The following is a 17,451-nucleotide window of genomic DNA, read 5'->3' on the forward strand; positions in this document are numbered from 1 at the left end:
GCCAGCCCCAGCCCAAGACAAGGGCGCCCAAGGGTGGCTGACCCCACAAGCACCTGGCCGGGAGCTCCAGCAGAGGATCAGACCCCGGGACCCCACAGCAGATGGGCCCAGAGGGCCTGATCACCGGAAGTGCAGGGTGGGTGTCCACTCAGCCGGTCAAGGGCTCCACCGCCCTGCCCTGCCCGACAGAGTGAAAGAACAGGGCCCTGGGGACAGAGCTTCCTCTCAGCCTGCCCCAGGGCCCTCCCAGACTCCTGGAGCTTGGAGCCAGGGCCCCTGCCTGCCAGGGCGACGTGAGGCAGATGAGGGGCTGGAGGCACCCGGGCCGGCGGTGCATCAGTTACTGTGATCATTTAAGTGCACTTTACGGGGCGCCTGGGTGGCTCAGTTGCTTAAGAACCGCCTTCGGCTCTGGTCATGGTCCCGGAGCCCCAGGATCGAGTCCCGCATCGGGCTCCCAGCTCCATGGGGCGTCTGCTTCTCCTTCTGACCTTCTCCCCTTTCATGCTCTCCCAAATAAGTAAATAAATAAATAAAATGCACTTTATTAAATTTAGCAAAAACTACTTAGGTATCAATCCCCAAAGGAGGTACTGTGGTTGGCTTCTGCGTTTGCTCCCTGCTCCCTGCTCCCTCCCTCCGTCTTCCCTTCATTCTCCCCCGAGGCCATCTGCTCTGCCCCCCAGTGCGTGGGCACCTCTGCTGTACTGAGCACCAGGGATACCCGGGAGTGAGCCCTCGGTGGGGCTCAGGACCTCCCTGCAGGCTGCGCCGGTCACAGGGACAAGCTGGGGTAAAGAACTCACCCCAAATCTTGATGGCTACATGCCAAGTTGCCTTTCTCACACATGGCCTGCCTAATGTGAGCTGCAGGCAGGGTCCCAGCCCACCAGGACCTCCGTCACAGGACCCCCGCCCTATAGGGTAAGAGCAGCCCCGGGGGCAGTGGTCAGGGAACGTCCCCCTGGAAAGAGCCTTCACAAAGTGACAGGAGAGTCCTGTCAGGACTGTCGGAGAGTGAGACCCGGGCCATGCAGTGGGGATGGGGGCTGCAGTGGGTGCTGAGGAGGCCAGGGCACCCGCAGGGTCAGCTCTGCCTTCCACAATCCTCTCCCCGCAGAGACACCTTATCAGGGTGGCGTTCCGGCCCGTGCTGCCCAGCAAGTTGGTCTACCAGGAAGCCTCCCAGGCCCCGAGCAGACCGGCGGAGGCCAAAGTGGTGCGTGAGGGTCTCCAAGAGGAGGGGCGTGGGGGACACGGTGGGGGCTGGGACTTCCTGCACCCCCCACCCCGTGACTCCAGGGGAGAGGGAGTCCCTCAGACCCACACGGAGCCGTGCAGTCGGCCTAGAACGACAGCCGCCCACTGCTGCCCTGGGGACGCAGAGGGACACAGCACACTTCTCCAGCATCCGGCACACGCAGGGGGAAGCACTTGCCCTCCTGCAATGAGGCGTCGGGGGACAGGCACCAGGAAGGAGGACCCCTGGTCCCAGGCGAATCTTCCCATCTGTTGCCTGTTTCCCTGCTGGGGAAGCAAACACTGGGGTCGTGCCCAGGCCCGGGGGCAGGGGTCTCTGGACACTCAGCTGCCTACTGCACCTGTGGTCAGTCTTCCCGAGGAAGCCACCTGGTGCTTGGGTCTCTGTCTGCTCCAAGCCCCCACCCCTGTGGCCCCTGCATGGGGCAGTCAGCCCAGGCCTGCGCTGGCGGAGAACAGGCCGTAGGGGGCGGCCATGGTGCCCGCTAGGCTGAGCAGAGGCGGCCTCTCTGCACCCCAGCTTCGCAAGGACACAACCAGCCAGAAGAAGGACCTCAGGAGACAGTCCTTCTCCATGCTACAGCCGCAGAACCAAGACCGACTGCTCAGGAGCTCGACCACCCCAACTGCAGAGCTGGACAAGCAGGACCTGAAGTTCAGGTGGGCCCAAGAGCAGTTCGCCCCACCGCCTCCCTCTGCGTCCACGTGACGAGACCCTGTCCTGATCCCCATGGAGACGTCCCCCCACGGGCTGCCTGGAGCAGAGCTGTTTTCAGCCATGTGACTTGATGTCCAGGGCTGGGCTGGCTTCAGGCATAGATGAATCCAGGCACTGCCTTGAGGCTCCTTAAGCTCTGGCTTCCTGGGCATCTGCCCACCTCATTCCCAAGGGCCCCATGTCCCTACACATAGCCTCACGCCATGGGCTGGGGAGACCCTGCTGCCCCTGACTCCCATATTCCCAGCTCAGCAACTCCACCCTCCCCAGGTGCAAAATTAGGCCAGGAGAGCTCTGAGGGGCTCGAGTCACTTGCCCATCCTAGATCCTCGCCTGAGATCCCAGGAACACAGCCCTCTTGTTAGGTGCCTGACCAGGACCCTGGGATAAGGGGAGGACCCCACAGAAACCAGGAAAAAGTAGGACAGTCACAGCCTGGGGCCCCTCCCCCTCTGGTCCAGAGTCCTGGGCAGCAGGTATGGCCTTGTGCACCCCATCCCCTGCCCCAGGAGAGCATGGCGGGGCCCCCAGCCACTGGGGCGTGTGTGGTGTGGGCACAGGAGTGGGAGTGCACGTCACTGCCTCATTCTAGTTCCAACGAGTACCAGATTGCACAGGCCACCCTGGCCAGATCTTTCCAGGGGAAGTTCGACAAGTTTGTGGTTCCCTGTGTCGTCGCCAGTGGTGACCCCAAAGACAGAAAGGGGACAGAACCCCTGAGTTTCAGGTGCGGCGTTCTGGCAGGGGGTGGGGGGGCGTCTTCTGGAAAGTGACCATCCCAACCCAGATCTGGGGCCCCAGAGGGGAGGGCATAGTGGCCGGGGTGAGCAGGACGAGAGTGGGGAGGCGGGGCACAGTGCCATCAGCACACCCCCTCCCCCCCAGTCCTCACAATACCCTGTACCTGGAGCTGTGGTGTCCGGCAGTGGCACCCTCTGTCGTGGTGACCTCCAACAAAGGCAAGACCATCTCCGACTTCGGCGACATTGCTGTAGGTGAGCCTTGGCCAGGCCCAGCACCCCCTGCGACTCCCACGCCAGAGACCGGCCCACCCACAGTCCCCGCCTGGGTTCCCACAGCCCGTTCCCGGGCCTAGGGCTATACCCTGATCCCACCATCCCATTTCAGGACACCACGGGATAAAGAAGGTCTCCATCCAGAACATCTCCCCGGAGGATCTTGCCATATCCTTGTCCACACCCAGCCCAGGCAGCCCACACGGACGGGACAGGAGCTGGTGGGGGGAGGGCTGCAGGTCTGCCTGGGCACCTGTCCTTGACACTGGGCCTCAGGTAGAATTCTCCGTGCTGAACCCCAATGGCCCCTTCGTCCTGCTGAACCCCATCAGCAAGCTGCTTACTGGCGAGACCTATGTCCTGACGCTGTCCTTCTCTCCCCGTGAGAGCATCCTGGTGAGCCCCAGGCCCACTTCACACCATGCTACACCCTGTCTGCTCGGGCCCTGGGGGTGGCCAGACCCCCAGGCCCTCAGCCCTAGCAGGCAAGCAGGGGGCAGCTGGGGAGCTCCAAGCGGTCTCCGCTCCAGCCTGCCCAGCGGCTCCCAGAAGAGCTCCGCCGCACGCCTCCGACAGAGGTCTGCTCCGTGCTCACGGATGTGGTCTCCACAGGCCCAAGAAACACTGGACATCATCACCAAGAGAGGCACACTCTCCCTGACCCTCGTGGGCACCGGTGTGGCATCCATGATCACGTGCTCCATTGACGGGGACGTTCTCGACATGGGTTACGTCATTGCCAGGGAGTCTGTGTCCTCAAGTTTCAAGGTGAAGCACATCACAGGGGGCCTGGTGCCTGCCTGGTCTCCTGGGAGGGGGCTCCACCCTGGGAGGGATCAGACCTGCCTTGGTATGGTAGCCAGGGTGGGTGCAGCCCCCCACCCCACCCCACCCCCGGCTCTAGCCACGCCCCCTCCAGCAGCTGCCACCTCCACTGCGCTGTCCAGCACCCTCCCTCCACCCCTCACCTGCTCTGCCTCAGTGTTCCCTGTCTTCCTGCACGGGGCCTTCGTAGGAGTCGTCCCATCTGGGATGAGGAGCTCGGTTCAGGCACTGCTGTGGGGGTGCGGGCGTGGGTACAGACTTCTGTGGCAAGGTCACATCGCCCTGTGGCCTCCCAGCCCCTGCCGGAGGGCCAGCCTAGCTCCCCATGCTTCCCGAGTGTCTGAGGGACTCACCAGCCTTGGGATCAAGGACCACCACGACACCTGCTTCGTCCACTAGCTTAGGTTGGGACCCGGCACTGAGCCCAGAACAGGGATTCCCTGAAGTGTCTCACTGCGGAGGGGACACCGCCAGGAAAAGCGGGAGAGGGCAGGGGACAGACTGGGCAAGGATGCCAGTTCAGCTGAGGGCAAGCCTGAGCCTGACAACAGAGGGAGTTCAGGAGGACAGAGGGCCCTGCGGAGCTGTCCCACCCAGAGGCACAGTGGTCCGGCAGGCACGCCAGCCTGGACGGGGGTCACGTGAGGCCGGACGAAGGAGCCAATAGCGCAGTGAAGTGCCATGGGCACGAGGCAAACCCGACTGGACAGGAGAGTGACCAGACCCCAGCGGGGTGTGATCCCCGTGGGGAGGTCCCGTTCGCAGCAGCCTGCGTGGGCGGGGCACGGCCGTCGGCTGAGGGTCGCCCCTCCGCACAGCTGCAGAACTGCTCCACACTGCCCATCAAGTTCTCGCTGCAGCTGGACAGCCTCTCCCGCTCCAGGAGCGAAGACCAGCCGCGCCTGCCGCAGTTCCTCACCTCGAGGGCCCAGAGGACTGAAGTTGTGGGTGAGCCGGGGCGGGGGGTGCCATGGGACCACGGCTGGCCAGGGTCGCAGGGCAAGGCCCAGGGAGGCCGGCACGGGCGGTGGGCGGGTGGGGGGCCAGGGGCTCCGGCTGAGCAGGGGACCCGCCGCACCGCCCGCCGGCCCGCAGGCACCCAGAACTACAGCGGCCAGAGCGTGTTCAGTGTGATCCCGGTCGAGGGCATCATGGACCCAGGCAAGGCACAGGACTTCACTGTGACATTCAGCCCAGACCACGAGAGCCTGTACTTCTCTGACAGGCTGCAGGTCGTGCTCTTCGAAAAGGTGCGGCTCCACTAGCCCAGCCTCGACCCCCCCTTCCCACGCGTCTGGGGCCCTTCCTGCCTTCCCAGGAAGGGAATCCTGGCATCCTGGGGGCTCCACGCCAGGGGTGTCGTCAGGTGGAGAGGCCAGTGTCCCAGCTCCCACGGGCCCGCGCCCTCCCAGAGCCCCACTCATGGGTCACAAGACGATGCTGATATGCTTCTTGTCCCAGAGACTCTCCCGCCAGATCCTCCTGAAGGGCGCAGCCCGCGAACACATGATGTTTGTGGAGGGCGGCGACCCCTTGGACGTGCCTGTGGAGTCCCTGACCGTGATCCCCACCCACGAGCCTGAGCACAGAGAGGGTGAGCCCTGGTGGGGCAGGGAGGGCTCGCCGCAGGAAGAGGACCCCTTCTGAGGCCCACCTGTACCCTTAGCCCTAGGAAGCCAGAAGAGTAGGGAGGCCATTCCTGGCCCATCCTCCAAAGGGTGGGGTCATGCTAAAGAGAGATTTCCTGAGGACCAGCTGTCCCCAGGCAGCTCCCTCCCTCTCTGCGTGGCAGCCCCACCCCACCCCATCAGCCCCCCAGCCAGGTCTTCTCTCTTCAGAAACAGAGGAGCTGAAGCCCATCCTGGTGACCCTTGACTACATCCAGTTAGACACAGACACGCCACCTCCCCCTGCCACCCGGGAGCTGCAGGTGGGCTGCATCCGGACGAGCCAGGTGTCCCCAAAGAAGGTGACCACAGCGCTGCCCGGGCCCAGCCAGCCCCTCCATAGCTCCCCCTGCCTGGGCAGCCTGGACCCCTCCCAGCCTTGGCCCTTGGTAGACGTGGGGGTGGGCCGGTCAGGGCTGAGGGGCAGGCGAAGTCAGCTACCCTCGACCCCAGGCCCACTGCTTCCTGGGAGCTGTGCCCGGCCGGCCAGCCTCACCTGCAGCTCCAGTGTCCCACAGATGGTCGAGTTCAGCCTGGAGGGCGGCGCCGCTCTGCAGCACAAGGGCTTCACCATCGAGCCCTGTAGGGGCTCCGTGGAGCGCGGCCAGACCAAGACCATCAGCATCTCCTGGACACCGCCCGCCGATTTTGACGTAGGTGCCACAGACTCTGGCCAGAAAGGCCTGCAAAAGCTGAAGGCTCGGCGGGATGACACCCCGGCCCCACCGAGGGAAGGGGCTGCCGGGTGGGCCCCGGGCAGGTGAGGGGGACAGTGGGCAGTGAGACAACACACGTGTCTGGTGGGCCGGCTAACCGAAGGTCTCCTTCCTTCCTTCCTCCTCCCGTTCCAGCCGGATCACCCACTCACGGTGTCAGCCCTGCTGCAGCTCAAGGGGGACGTGAAGGAGACTTACAAGGTCCTCTTGGTGGCCCAGGTGGTGACTGGCCCCTGAGGCCACAGGAGTCTCTCCACAGAGCCCCCTCAGGCTTTCCTGCTCACCCTTGAAGCCCTCCCTTGGTCTGTAAACAGGCCAGACCACCCACAGGCCTGGGACCTGCGCATCCCCCGGCTGGGCAGGTTCAAACGTGCAGCGCTCTGTGTGACCCTATGGCCAGGGCGCCCCACCCCACAGGCATGGCCACTTCCTACTGCCCTGGGCCCCTTGCCCCCCCCCCCAGGCTTTTAGAAGCGCTGGTTGGGGGAAGAGCTGCCCCCACAGGTCTGTGAATAAACCTTCTGGGCTTCTTCCTATAGGCCTGAAGTGTGGGATGCGCACCAGATCAGAGATGGGGACAGAGCCCTGGGGAGGCAGCGCCTGCCTCCTAGACCCCCACACCCACACACACAAATTGGTCCATAAGCGACGAACCCTGCCCTGGCTCACTGGGGAACCACTGGCAAGGCAGGGTGCTGGGGACACAGGCTGAAGGTGAGACAGGCCCAGACCCAGAGAGGCCCTGTAAAATGGGGAAGGGTATAGGAGGCTCCAAAGCCAGGGCACCCTTTAGGATTCTCTGTCCCTCCCAAGTGTCAGGATCTCTGATGACCCTAAGGAAGGAGGGAGCAAATGTGTGGCCCTCATGCTCAGGGTGTCCCTCAGTGTCTCGCTGGAGTCCAGAGTGGGGCCCAGAGCATGAGTTATGTTTTCCATTTTTCTGTACAGAGTCCAGGCTCAGCCTTCTGGGCTCCAACAGGTCCTTCAAGGTAGAGTTCCCCACAGGCCATACTGCACTCCTGGGAGCTCAGAATGTGCCCTTGCCCCAGCCCCTGCCTTCTGGAGAGTGCTGGTTAGACACTGTCCCCACAGAGCCCACCCAGTCTGGCCCCTCCATACACAGCATGCCCAGCCCACGAACCCCAGGCCCGTGCCTGCCTGCAGCAGGAGAGAACATGCAACTTTCCGTAGCAGGCAAGGAGGGTGTGATGCATCTGGGGGCTCTCCTGGGCACAGACTTCAGGACACCAGCCTGGAGCCACCGTCCTAACCCTAGTTTCTTGGTGCCCTTCATGCCTAAAAGACTGCCCTCTCCCTAACCCGAGGCCAGTGACAGTGACCCTAGAGTGGAGTTTTGCAGGATTTCTGTCTGTGCCCTCCTGGTGCTGGCCAGCCATAGCCCAAGCCTTTCTCACCAGATGAGAGGCGAAGGCAAGCTCCAGCACCCCAGGCCAAACCCAGGCCCCAGGAGGAGGCGCTCCTGCAGGGCATGGTCCCTGCCTCCTCTTCTGGCTGGTGGGCAAGAGAGGCAGGCCCCTCTCCTAAACCCTGGCCTCACTCTCCTGCTAACAGGCCCTGGTACTCACTGGCCGAGGCCCTGCCTGAGCTCCTGGGCACTGGCTGGACTTCTGTCCATCCTCCTCCTTCCCACCCAGTAAAGGCAAGAGGGAGGAGGAGGAAGGATGACCAGGAACCAAGCTCAGCCAGCCTGGATGGAGCACAGTGGGCAGAAGGGGCTCTGGGCTGCCATGGCATATCCAGGAGGTGCAGAACAGCTTCAGGGCAAAGCCCGGGCAAAGATCAAGCGAGATCAAAGAGCAAGTGCCTGGTAGATCCAGGCGGAAGACCCAAGCTAAGAAAGACAGGTCAGGACACCTCGGTGGCTGAGATGGATAAGCGTCTGCCTTCCGCTGGGGTCATGATCCCAGCGTCCTGGGATTGGGCCCCACGTCGGACTCCCTGCTCATCTGGGAGTCTGCGTCTCCCTCTCCCTCCGCCCTCCTGCATGGGCTCTCTTGCTCCTGCTCTCTCTCTCTCAAATAAATACAAACTTAGAGGGAGAGAGGAAGGGAGGGAGGGAGGGAGAAATGGAGGGAAGGGAAGGAAGAGGTCAGGGCGCCTGGGTGGCTGGTTAAGCCACTGACTCTGCTTTTGGCGCAGGTCAAGATCTAGGGCAGGGTCCAAGCCCACAGCGAGTCAGCTGCTCTCCTTCTCCTCCGCCCTCTGCTCATGCTCATGAGTGCACTGGCTCTCTGAAATAGACGAACGTTTAAAAAAAAAAGAAGAAGAAAAAAAAAAGACAGGTCAAGGGTAGCGGCTCCTCGCCCTGGCCAGACAAGGCCGGCCACCCTGCACCGTGCAGTGCTGACCCCTCACTTAGCCTGACCGCCAGATGGTGGAGTAGAGGCCAGAGGGTCGCAAGCTCCCAGGGCCGCTAGCCTGGTGAGAAGAGCGGTGGGGGAGAAACGACCCCCAGGCTTTCCTCGCAGAATGGACAGCAGTCATTCTGTGACCCCAGGCCCGGGGACCACAGAGGCGACACGCCCCAGCTTGGGCAAGTGTTTGAAGGCGAGGGATCTGGAAAGGTGGTTAGCGCCGCATGGGTCCGCCCCCGACTCCGGTGGGCCCGCGCCCGGCCCCAGGCAGCCCCAGGCAGTCGGCACCCGCGCACGCGAGCCAAGTAAATGCCGCCGAGCACCAGGCTGGGAGCGCCCCCGACCCTCACCGTCGCACCCTTGACCTTGAGCGCCGCGAGGGTGAGCGCCACCGCACTTCGAGGCCACACCCCGTGCAGCCCGGGCGCACCGAGCCTCTCTGCACGACAGGCCTGGCCCGGCCGGGATCCGGCTCTGCGCGCTGGCCGAGGGCAACACGCCCCTCCCTCCGCCCGGAGACCCCAAGCGCGCCCACGCGGTGGACCGGCGTGGAGGGCGGGGCCGTGGGGCGGGGCTCTCTCGCTGGGCGTGGCTTCGAGAGGCGGTACCTCTGGGGCGGGGCTTCGGGCCAGGGGATCCGGGGTGTGGCCGCGGGACCGGCCTCCGACGGGCGGGGCGCTGGGCGTGGCCAAGCGCTCGGGGCGGGGCTTGTGGGGCGGGGTCTCCATAAAGCGGCGTGGCGGGCGGGCACCCGCTCCCCGTCGGCGCCGAGCATGGTGGTGGGGGCGTCGGCCTCCCGGGCGCTCCTGCTGCTGCCGCCGCTCCTGCCGCTGCCGCAGGTGGGTCGCCGGCGCTCGGCTCGGGCACTGCGGGGCGGGTCTGCGCTCGGCACGCCCCGGCCCGGGCTCACCCCTGTCCCCACAGGTGGCGCTGGGCTTCGCGGACGGCAGCTGCGACCCCTCGGACCTGTAAGTCGGGGGGTGGGAGCCGGGGCCTGGCCCCGCCCTGTGGGGGAGGCTCGGACGGGGCCGTCGGCCCGGCTGGTGCCCCGCCTGCTCCAGGTGTCGCCGTCCCCGCAGGTGCCCGCCCCAGGCCCGCTGGAGCAGCCTGTGGCACGTGGGGTAAGTGGAGGCCGCGGCGCTCGCCCCTGGCCAGGCCCACCAGACCCCCACCCCTCCTAGCTCCACGGACGAGGAGGCGCCGGCGCTGCCCCCTTCCCGACGCTGATGGGAAGGCGCTGGGGCCCTCAGCAGCCTCCCAGGCTGACCCCTGCCTCCTGCCCCCAGCACCAGGGCGGCCTCTCTTGTGGGCCCTACCCCAGTCCGGGACTGCTCTGGGCACCCAGGCCCTTGGCGGGACTTCCCTTCATGGCCTGCTTATCCACTTCCCACCCCCTCCTTCCTCACCCCTGCAGGAGGCCCCTGTGAATATGGTCATTGGTTTGGGCACAGGACTGTGCAGATGGCCTGGGACAGTGTGTCCTGGGAGTGAGCCCAAGATACTTGTGGCCAGCCCTGGAGAGAGCCAGGGCAGGCCCCGCAGCAGGGTGCCAGGGACTAGCCGGCTCCTCAGGCCCAGCTCTGGCCTGGAAGGAGGTCTCTGGCCTGCAGAGACATTCTTTGGTTTTCTTTTATCCTGCCCGTTGTCCTGTCGTGGGTGGTCGGCCACGACTGCCCCTGGGGAGCGGGTGCCCAGTGGCCAGGGGTTAGTCCAGTGGCAGGGTCTTGCTCCTCCCTGCACAGGCTTATCTTACTCGCTGTCCTGCTGCTGCTGCTGTGTGGGGTCACAGCCAGCTGTGTCCGGTTCTGCTGCCTCCGGAAACGGGTACACAGCCGGCCACACCTGCCACCAACACCTCAGCCTTGCGACCTGACGGTCAGCCCTGTGGGCAGTGACAGCCCTGTGCACAGCACTGTGACCTGTGAGTACCTGCAGACCTCCCTTGGCTTGCCCACCTGCAGGGGGAGCAGGGGCAGGTGAGGGCAGACTCGTCCCCGCAAACGCACTCTGGTTCCCTGCAGCTTACAGCTCTGTGCAGTGCCCGCTGGGCGTGCGGCTGCCCCTTCCCTCTGGGGACCTGGACCTCGACTCCATGACCCCTCCTGCCTACAGCCTGTATGCCCCTGAGCTGCCACCCTCCTATGAAGAGGTTGTCAAGATGGCCAGACCCAGACAGGAAGAGCCACCGACCTCTCAGTAACCCCGTCTCCCCCTGGGGCCTGAGGCCTAGAGACATCAGCGGGGCTCCAGGAGCCGGCTCCAATGCCCTAGCAGCCCTGGCTGTCGTCCTGGCACCCTCAAAAGCAGAGGAAAACTCTCCTGAACCTCCCAGTTGTGCCAGCCACCTTGTGCTCAGAAGGGACCCGCCCAGCACACCCCTACCGCCCTTCCCCAGGGAAGGTCAGCCCGTCCAGCACATTGCTGTAGCCTTGGTTGGCCTTGTTGCTGTGTAACGCCAGGCCGCCCGGCCAGCTGGCCCTGTGTTGGCCGCACACATGAACCCACACTTGGGCATGCACACGGGGGCTGCTGCGTTCAGCCCTGACCCCACAGGCCTGAGCCTCGGAGCTGGCTGTGACACCCCCAGCTTTTTGGAGAGAATAAAGTTTGTACGTAAGTGATCTCCACCTGTAGGAAAAGGCTCTGGGAGGGGCCTGTGAGTAGCCACCCCGCCACTCCCTGGTGCAGGCAGAGGGGCCGGGGTAGGCTTCGACCTGTACCCAGTCTGGCTTTCAGGTTGGTGTCCAGAGCCTGGGCAGTGGGTGGTGCCAGACGTCACAGCAGGAGTGATGGGCCCTGAGCCATGGCTGCCTGAGGAAAACCCTCTCCTTTCTCCAGTCCCAAATCTTTGCCAGCCCCTCCTTTCTGGGCTACATAGGGACAGTGAAACACGCATTTGTACGGCTGGAGTGTTTATTGGCCAGAGGGGGGCAGGGTGGGCTGAGCGGCAGTGTGGGCGGCAGCAGGCAGTGGCCTTCAGGCAGGCCTCCCAGGGCCACAGCACCTGCTCACTGGACCAGCTTGAAGGACTCTCCGGTCATCATGGCCACAAACTCTGGGAGCAGAAGCACAGGTCAGCCAGCAGCCTGGCCTGGGCACCCGGCTCCCAGGCCCATCCCTCACTCACCCTCATAGTCAATGGTCCCATCCCCGTCCTTGTCGGCCTCCTTCATCATCTGCTCAGCCTCTGCCTCATTGAGGGGCTCACCTGCGTTCATGAGCACGTACCTGCAGGGCCCCCACACTGAGTGGCAGCCCACAGGGTTCTGGCCCTCACCCACCCCCTGTCCAGCTCCAGGCCCTACTTGAGCGTGTTCCAGTCGATGTAGCCCTTGCCCTCCTTGTCGAAGACACGGAATGCTGCCCTCAGCTCGCCCTCCTGGTTCTGGGCCTTCTCCCAGTAAATCCCCATCAGGGCCAGGAAGCTGTCACAGTTGAAGAATCCTTTGTCTGCAGGGAGCAAGCAGCAGGCCGGGCAGCGTGAGGGCGAGCCGGTGCGGCCCTCCCTGCTCGTACCCACGGGCGGCCCCCCACCCAGGCCTGTCCCTGCCCGGCCTCACTGTCTCTGTCCACGTCCTTGGCCATGGAGGCCAGCTCACTCTTGGTGGGGTTGATGTCCAGCAGGCTCATGAGGCGCCCCAGCTCTCCGGTCTTCACCTCCCCGTTGCCTTCCTCGTCGAACATCTCAAAGACCCCCTTGTACTCCTTGATCTGCTCAGCTGTCAGGCGCTCTGTCTGCAAGGACACCGGCCTGCACCAGGGCCGCCTCTGCCCCTCGGTCCGAGGCAGGTGGAGGTCCCAGCACACGTGGCACCCTGCCTGTCCCTCCACCTGGCAACCCTGCAGGGCGTGGGGTTAAAGAAGGAGTCCCCCTCGCCCGCAGCCCAGGGTGCTTCCAAACAAGGTGGCACTGGGGAGGGTCGCCAGCAGTGAGCGGGACTCTGTCAGGCGGCCTCAGGGGAAGGACCCGAGAGCCAGAGGCCTGTGTGAGACACCAAGGCTCAGGCCGGCCATGTGGTGGAGTGTCAGGTGAACCCAGTCTCTGGGGCTGGTGAAGGGTGCCGTGGGGGGGGCCTGACCCAGGTCAGGGTGAAGGACCCCAGCCTGTTGTGGTGTTTCTGTCCATAGTCTAGCCCCTGGCTTCCCCCGCCTCCACTGTCATGGCAGCTTTCAAAAGGGCGCCCCTGTCCCCGGGCCACCAGAGCGACAGTCGCATCAGCAGCCAGCAGGGCTCAGCACCCCCTCCTCCCTCTCCCTCCAGCCTTGCCGAACTGCTCCCTCGATTCCCTGAGAGGCACTCACACCCTCGGGTGCCTGTGCTTGGAAGCCCCGTCCCGTCCTCTCTCCTCCTGGTCACGGCTCCCAGCTCCCGCTCCATCACCGAGCCAGCCCACCAGGGACCCCGCCGGGTGCCGGGAGCTGCCTACCATGTCTGCGGCCGGCTGGGAGAGCACTGCGGTGGCGCCAGAGGCGACGGTAGAAGTGTCAGCTGCGTTCTAGCCGGGCCCGGCTGCCGGGGTCCCCAGAGGGCAGATTCCAAGATCCTTGTATGGCCAGGAGGTCCCGCGGCCCTATTTTGGGACAGGCTCGGCCCTTCTCCACCTGGCCCCTTTCTGGCCCTCCTTGGCCTGAACACCCCCTCACCCTGAAGCTCCCTCCCGGACCCTAGGTCCCAGCTAAGGCCCCTGCCCCAGCCTCAGTGTCTGGAGCCAAAGCCCAGATAGACACCACGGGCTGAGGACCAAGGGCAGGAAAGGGGCTGACGGGTGGCCGGGGAGGCCCAGAGTATACACGCATTTGCCCGTTGCTGTTTCCTTTTCACCGTGTCACCCTCCTCGAATCTCCTTTCCCACATTGGCTACCCTTCCACCGTTCTGCCACGGGACCCTCACACAGGGGTCCTCCCGTGTGAGTGTTCCTTCTGAATGCCCACCCTGGCCCCGTGACACCCCCAATTCCTGTGGGCCCAGTGCTTGTAGGCAGTCTCTAGAAACAGGCCGAGGGAACAAGTGCATCTCCTGGCCTGGCCGCCCTGTGCAGAAGGGGCTGCTAGTCTGCACTCGGGGGCTGGCGGGGGGGGGCAGACAGCTGGGCACGGGGTGGGGGTGAGAGGGGGTGAGGCGGGCAGGACCAGGGGCCAGACTGGCTACCAGGGGCCAGACCAGGTTTCCCCTGAGCAGCCAGGGGCTATTCTGGGGTTTCTCAGAGAAACCTGACCCTCCCTTCCACTCAGAAGAGCAGAGCTGGCTCCCGAGGGAGCCTCACGGCCAGGCCGCTCCGTGACAGGCTGACAGAAGAGCACACACACAGCTCCACAGGCGCGCTCAGCCCTCAGACACACACACCGACCCTCACCTCCCCCGAGGGCCTCCTGGCTCCCACCCTGGCATGGAGCGCAAGACCCACCCGCCCGGCCACAGGGCTTGGAGGCTCGCGGGTTGAGGGGACGCCTTCCATCCCTGCCTCCCAGACGCTCCCCACAGAGGCCCAGGCCAGCTGCTGAGGCCGCGGGATTTGTGCTGACCAACAGGAGGGCTGCAGCAGGCACAAGGCCGGAGGGCCCAGGGGCCGGGGTGGAAGGGGACGCCGGCTCCGGGTCTGCGGGGTGGTCCACGGCCTTTGCCCTGGCTGCTCTCTGTGCCTGGTTTCAGGCTTTGTGTCCCGCTCCCTTTGCTTGAAAACTTCAAACTAGAACAGGAGTTGGAAACATTTCAATAAACTGGTCCCATCTACAAGCCCAGAGCACCCCATGTAAGGCAGGAAGCCAGCGGGCCACTGCGGCGAGGCAGGGTGGGGGCTGAGGAGAAAGCGGGCAGGAGAGCTGACCTCATGCGTCCAGCTGGACGGCAGAGCCCGGACTCCGGCGCAGGTACTAGTCTAATGTCCACACGAAGGGTTTGTTCTCATAATTTATTGATTACGGTGGTGAAATCAACATGAAATATTACTCAGGGGGAGCTGACATTTACTGAACATCTGTTACATACCACAGTCTTCTTTTTTAATTTGTGGTTAAAAAAAAACGCATATAAAATTGACAATCCTAACCACTTGTGAGTGCACACTCAGGAGCATGGAGCACAGTCACACTGTTGTACAACCGTCCGTCTCCGAAACTTTCCATCTTCCCAAACCGAAACTCCCCATTAAACGCCCACCCCCCAGCCCCTGGTGCCCACCATCAACTCTTCCCCCATGGATACCATTCCTGCCTAGAAGGGGACTTATACAGGTTTTGTCCTTGTGGACTGGCTTAGGTCACTGAACATGATGTCCCCAAGGTCCCTCTATGCTCTAGCAGGTGTCAGCACTTCCTCCTATTTTTTTAGAGGGGGGAGGGGCAGAGGGAGCAAGAGAGAAAGCATCTTAAGCAGGCTCCCTGCCCAGTGCAGAGCCCTACATAAGGCTCGATCTCACAACCCTGAGATCGTGACCTGAGCTGAAATCAAGAGTCAGATGCCTAACTGACAGAGCCCCCCAGGTGCCCAAGCACTCCTCCTTTTTAAGGTAGAATAAATATGCCCCTGGGCGGGACGACCACAGTTTGTTTATCTGCTTGCTTGTCCGTGGAAAGTCAGGTCGCTGTCACTTCTTTGTTACTGTGATTAATGCTGCACTGAATGTAGTCTGCATGAAGGTTTTAGATGTGATTAACATTCATTTATCCTTTAAAAATATTTTATTATATATTTGACACAGAGAGAGAGAGCACAAGCAGGAGGAGTGGCAGGCAGGGGGAGAGGAAGAAGCAGGCTCCCCAAGGAGCAGGGAGCCCAATGCAGGTCTTGATTCCAGGACCCCAGGATCATGACCTGGGCTAAAGGCAGCCACTTAACCGACTGAGCCACCCAAGCGCCCCTGATGTGATTAACATTTAAATCAGTAGACTTTGCATTTAGCAAATGACTCTCACGATGTGGGTGGGCCTCACCCAATCAGTTGAAGACCTCGAGAGAAAAAGAGTAAGCTCCCCAGAGGAGGAGGGAATTCGGCTTCAGAGGGCCACTGGGATCGAACTGGAACATCAGCTCCTCCCCGGGTCTCAGCCCTCTCAACTCACCAGCCCCACAATCGCCACAAAGGGAGCCAATGCCTTAAAATAAATCAACCTCTTTCCCTCACTCTCTCCCTCTCACTCCCGTTGGCCCATTTTCCTGGAGATTCTGACTGACACAGAGGCCACTAAAGGCGCTACACTCCAAGAACCTGGGCATCCATGTCTGGGCCCCCGGGACCACCCTCCCAACTGCAGGGCACATGGAACTTCCTGTGGCGGGTCTGGAAGGAGGCGTGGGCCCCCGCAGAGAGCAGCTGAACTCACAGAGTGGAAACACAGGCCAGGGTGTAGTGAAAGGCTGCGTGGGCAACAAAGCGATCCCAGACCCTCCCTACCAGCAAGGGCCTCCCCAGGGACTCCTCCCAGGAAGAGACTGGAAACCCATAGACACTGGCACTGGGAGTCCCCAGTGAGATGCCAGCACATGGCCTCCACCCTTCCAGTGCAGACCCAGCTCACCTGCCGCTGTGGCCCCAGGTAGAACTTCTGAAGGGGTAATTTCACGCGGCCTGAGTCCCGTGGCTGGCCTGAGGCTTCGGGCAGCACAGCTGGCCTTCCCTCTGCCTGATCCTGCCCCCCACCCTGTCTCTGGGGTTGACCCCTTGCACACAGCTTGTACCCAAACTCCATCTCGGGGTCAGCTTCTGTAGGACCCAACGTACAACTGAAAGGAGTTTTAGAGATGGATTCCTCACCGGCCGGCTGCAACAGGGCACCACTGGGGACAGGCACACACTCCTTCTTGGGGGTTCACCTGCTGCAGTGGTCACCATCCTGGACTGGGCAGGAGGAGGACCAGAGACCAGGCGGCAGCTCCAGCACCTGACCTGCTGGCAGGACCCTGCTAGGGAAAGCTGCGACCTGGCCATCAGGGGGCTGTCCCCTCAGTTCTAAGACCCAGACCCGTCTAAACTTTCTGCACCCGCAGGGTTTGCTCACCTCTCCCTGGGAAGAGCCGCACCCCCAACCTCAGCGGAAATAGACTTCTGAGGCCTCCTCACCCCACCCCACCCCCGGACAACACTGTCCCCGTCAGGACCTCCACCTCCCTCCTAGCCACTAGGCCTGACAACCAGGGGTAAGTGGCAGCATAACCCTGCTGGGCGTGACAGCTCAAGGACAGCGAAGGTTGAACGGACCGATGGGCTGAGCTGGCAGGAGCTGGGGGAGCACAGGCAGCCCCAGCGGCTCCCTTGAGGGGAGCCGTGGGAGGCGGGAGACTCTGCCCATAGCAGTGGTTCGCATGGCTGCCCCTCTTCCGGCAGCTTCCGCCTGAGACGTCCTAAACCAGCGCAGGGCAGGCCACGGTCTGAGACCCGCACTCTGTGTGGCGCCCACAGCGGCCTCCTCGCCCACCAGCAACGGCGCTGCACCCGCGACACGGTCAGGGTCCTAGTGTGCTGAGCCCCGTCCGCTGTCCGCAGCGTCACCCGCTCAGCCCGGGACTACCCCTTCCCACCCTCAACATCGTAGCTCCTACGATCCCAAGAAAAATTCCATGTCCTAGTCGTGAGTCTTTGTTTCAGGGTCTGCTCGAGCCCAGCCTGGACAAGGGGTAAAGCAAACCCCAGCTCTAGACCAGCGACCGTAGCAGATGAGATGGCGCGCAGGTGTGAGGTCCCCGCAGAGCTCAGGGACGGCCAGAGCTGCTGCTGGAGATCGAAGTCTGTGCAAGACTTTAAGGCAACCACTAAAGTACCAGAAATGGGTTGTATAACTTCCATATCTGTGGAGGAATGAAAGAATAAAGAAAATGTAATGAACCCAACAGAACACCAGAAAGAAGACAGAAGCCTAAGAAAAGCAGCAAGTAATGT

At 63.1% G+C, this 17,451-nt stretch overlaps 3 protein-coding genes across 3 annotated transcripts in view; 2 read left to right on the forward strand and 1 right to left on the reverse strand.

The window, feature by feature from the left end:
- Positions 1-6,604, forward strand: part of LOC111154854 (cilia and flagella associated protein 74) — a 61,075-nt gene extending 54,471 nt beyond the window's left edge. The window contains 13 exon segments of the mRNA XM_022514790.1: positions 1,121-1,219; positions 1,781-1,920; positions 2,571-2,705; positions 2,864-2,973; positions 3,107-3,161; positions 3,270-3,390; positions 3,607-3,762; positions 4,638-4,767; positions 4,915-5,069; positions 5,281-5,413; positions 5,658-5,788; positions 6,005-6,139; positions 6,338-6,604. Coding sequence (XP_022370498.1) covers positions 1,121-1,219; positions 1,781-1,920; positions 2,571-2,705; positions 2,864-2,973; positions 3,107-3,161; positions 3,270-3,390; positions 3,607-3,762; positions 4,638-4,767; positions 4,915-5,069; positions 5,281-5,413; positions 5,658-5,788; positions 6,005-6,139; positions 6,338-6,439 — 1,602 coding nt within the window. The 3' untranslated portion in view covers positions 6,440-6,604.
- Positions 6,605-9,348: 2,744 nt separating this feature from the next.
- LOC111154810 (transmembrane protein 52) lies at positions 9,349-11,184 on the forward strand. The gene is made up of 5 exons (XM_022514733.1): positions 9,349-9,416; positions 9,502-9,545; positions 9,657-9,698; positions 10,320-10,498; positions 10,599-11,184. Exons 1-5 carry the CDS (start codon positions 9,351-9,353, stop codon positions 10,775-10,777), a joined length of 510 nt encoding a protein of 169 aa, XP_022370441.1. The 5' UTR covers positions 9,349-9,350; the 3' UTR covers positions 10,778-11,184.
- A 381-nt stretch (positions 11,185-11,565) lies between these two features.
- Positions 11,566-16,264, reverse strand: LOC111154855 (calmodulin like 6). The gene is made up of 5 exons (XM_022514791.1): positions 16,094-16,264; positions 12,138-12,312; positions 11,883-12,027; positions 11,705-11,805; positions 11,566-11,632 (listed from the first exon to the last, which is right to left on the reverse strand). The coding sequence occupies exons 1-5, from the start codon at positions 16,262-16,264 to the stop codon at positions 11,586-11,588; spliced, it is 639 nt and encodes a 212-aa protein (XP_022370499.1). The 3' UTR covers positions 11,566-11,585.
- Positions 16,265-17,451: the final 1,187 nt, after the last annotated feature.

The sequence above is a fragment of the Enhydra lutris genome, unplaced genomic scaffold, assembly GCF_002288905.1.
Source record: "Enhydra lutris kenyoni isolate GAN:26980312 unplaced genomic scaffold, ASM228890v2 scaffoldscaffold38, whole genome shotgun sequence".
NCBI lineage: Eukaryota > Metazoa > Chordata > Mammalia > Carnivora > Mustelidae > Enhydra > Enhydra lutris.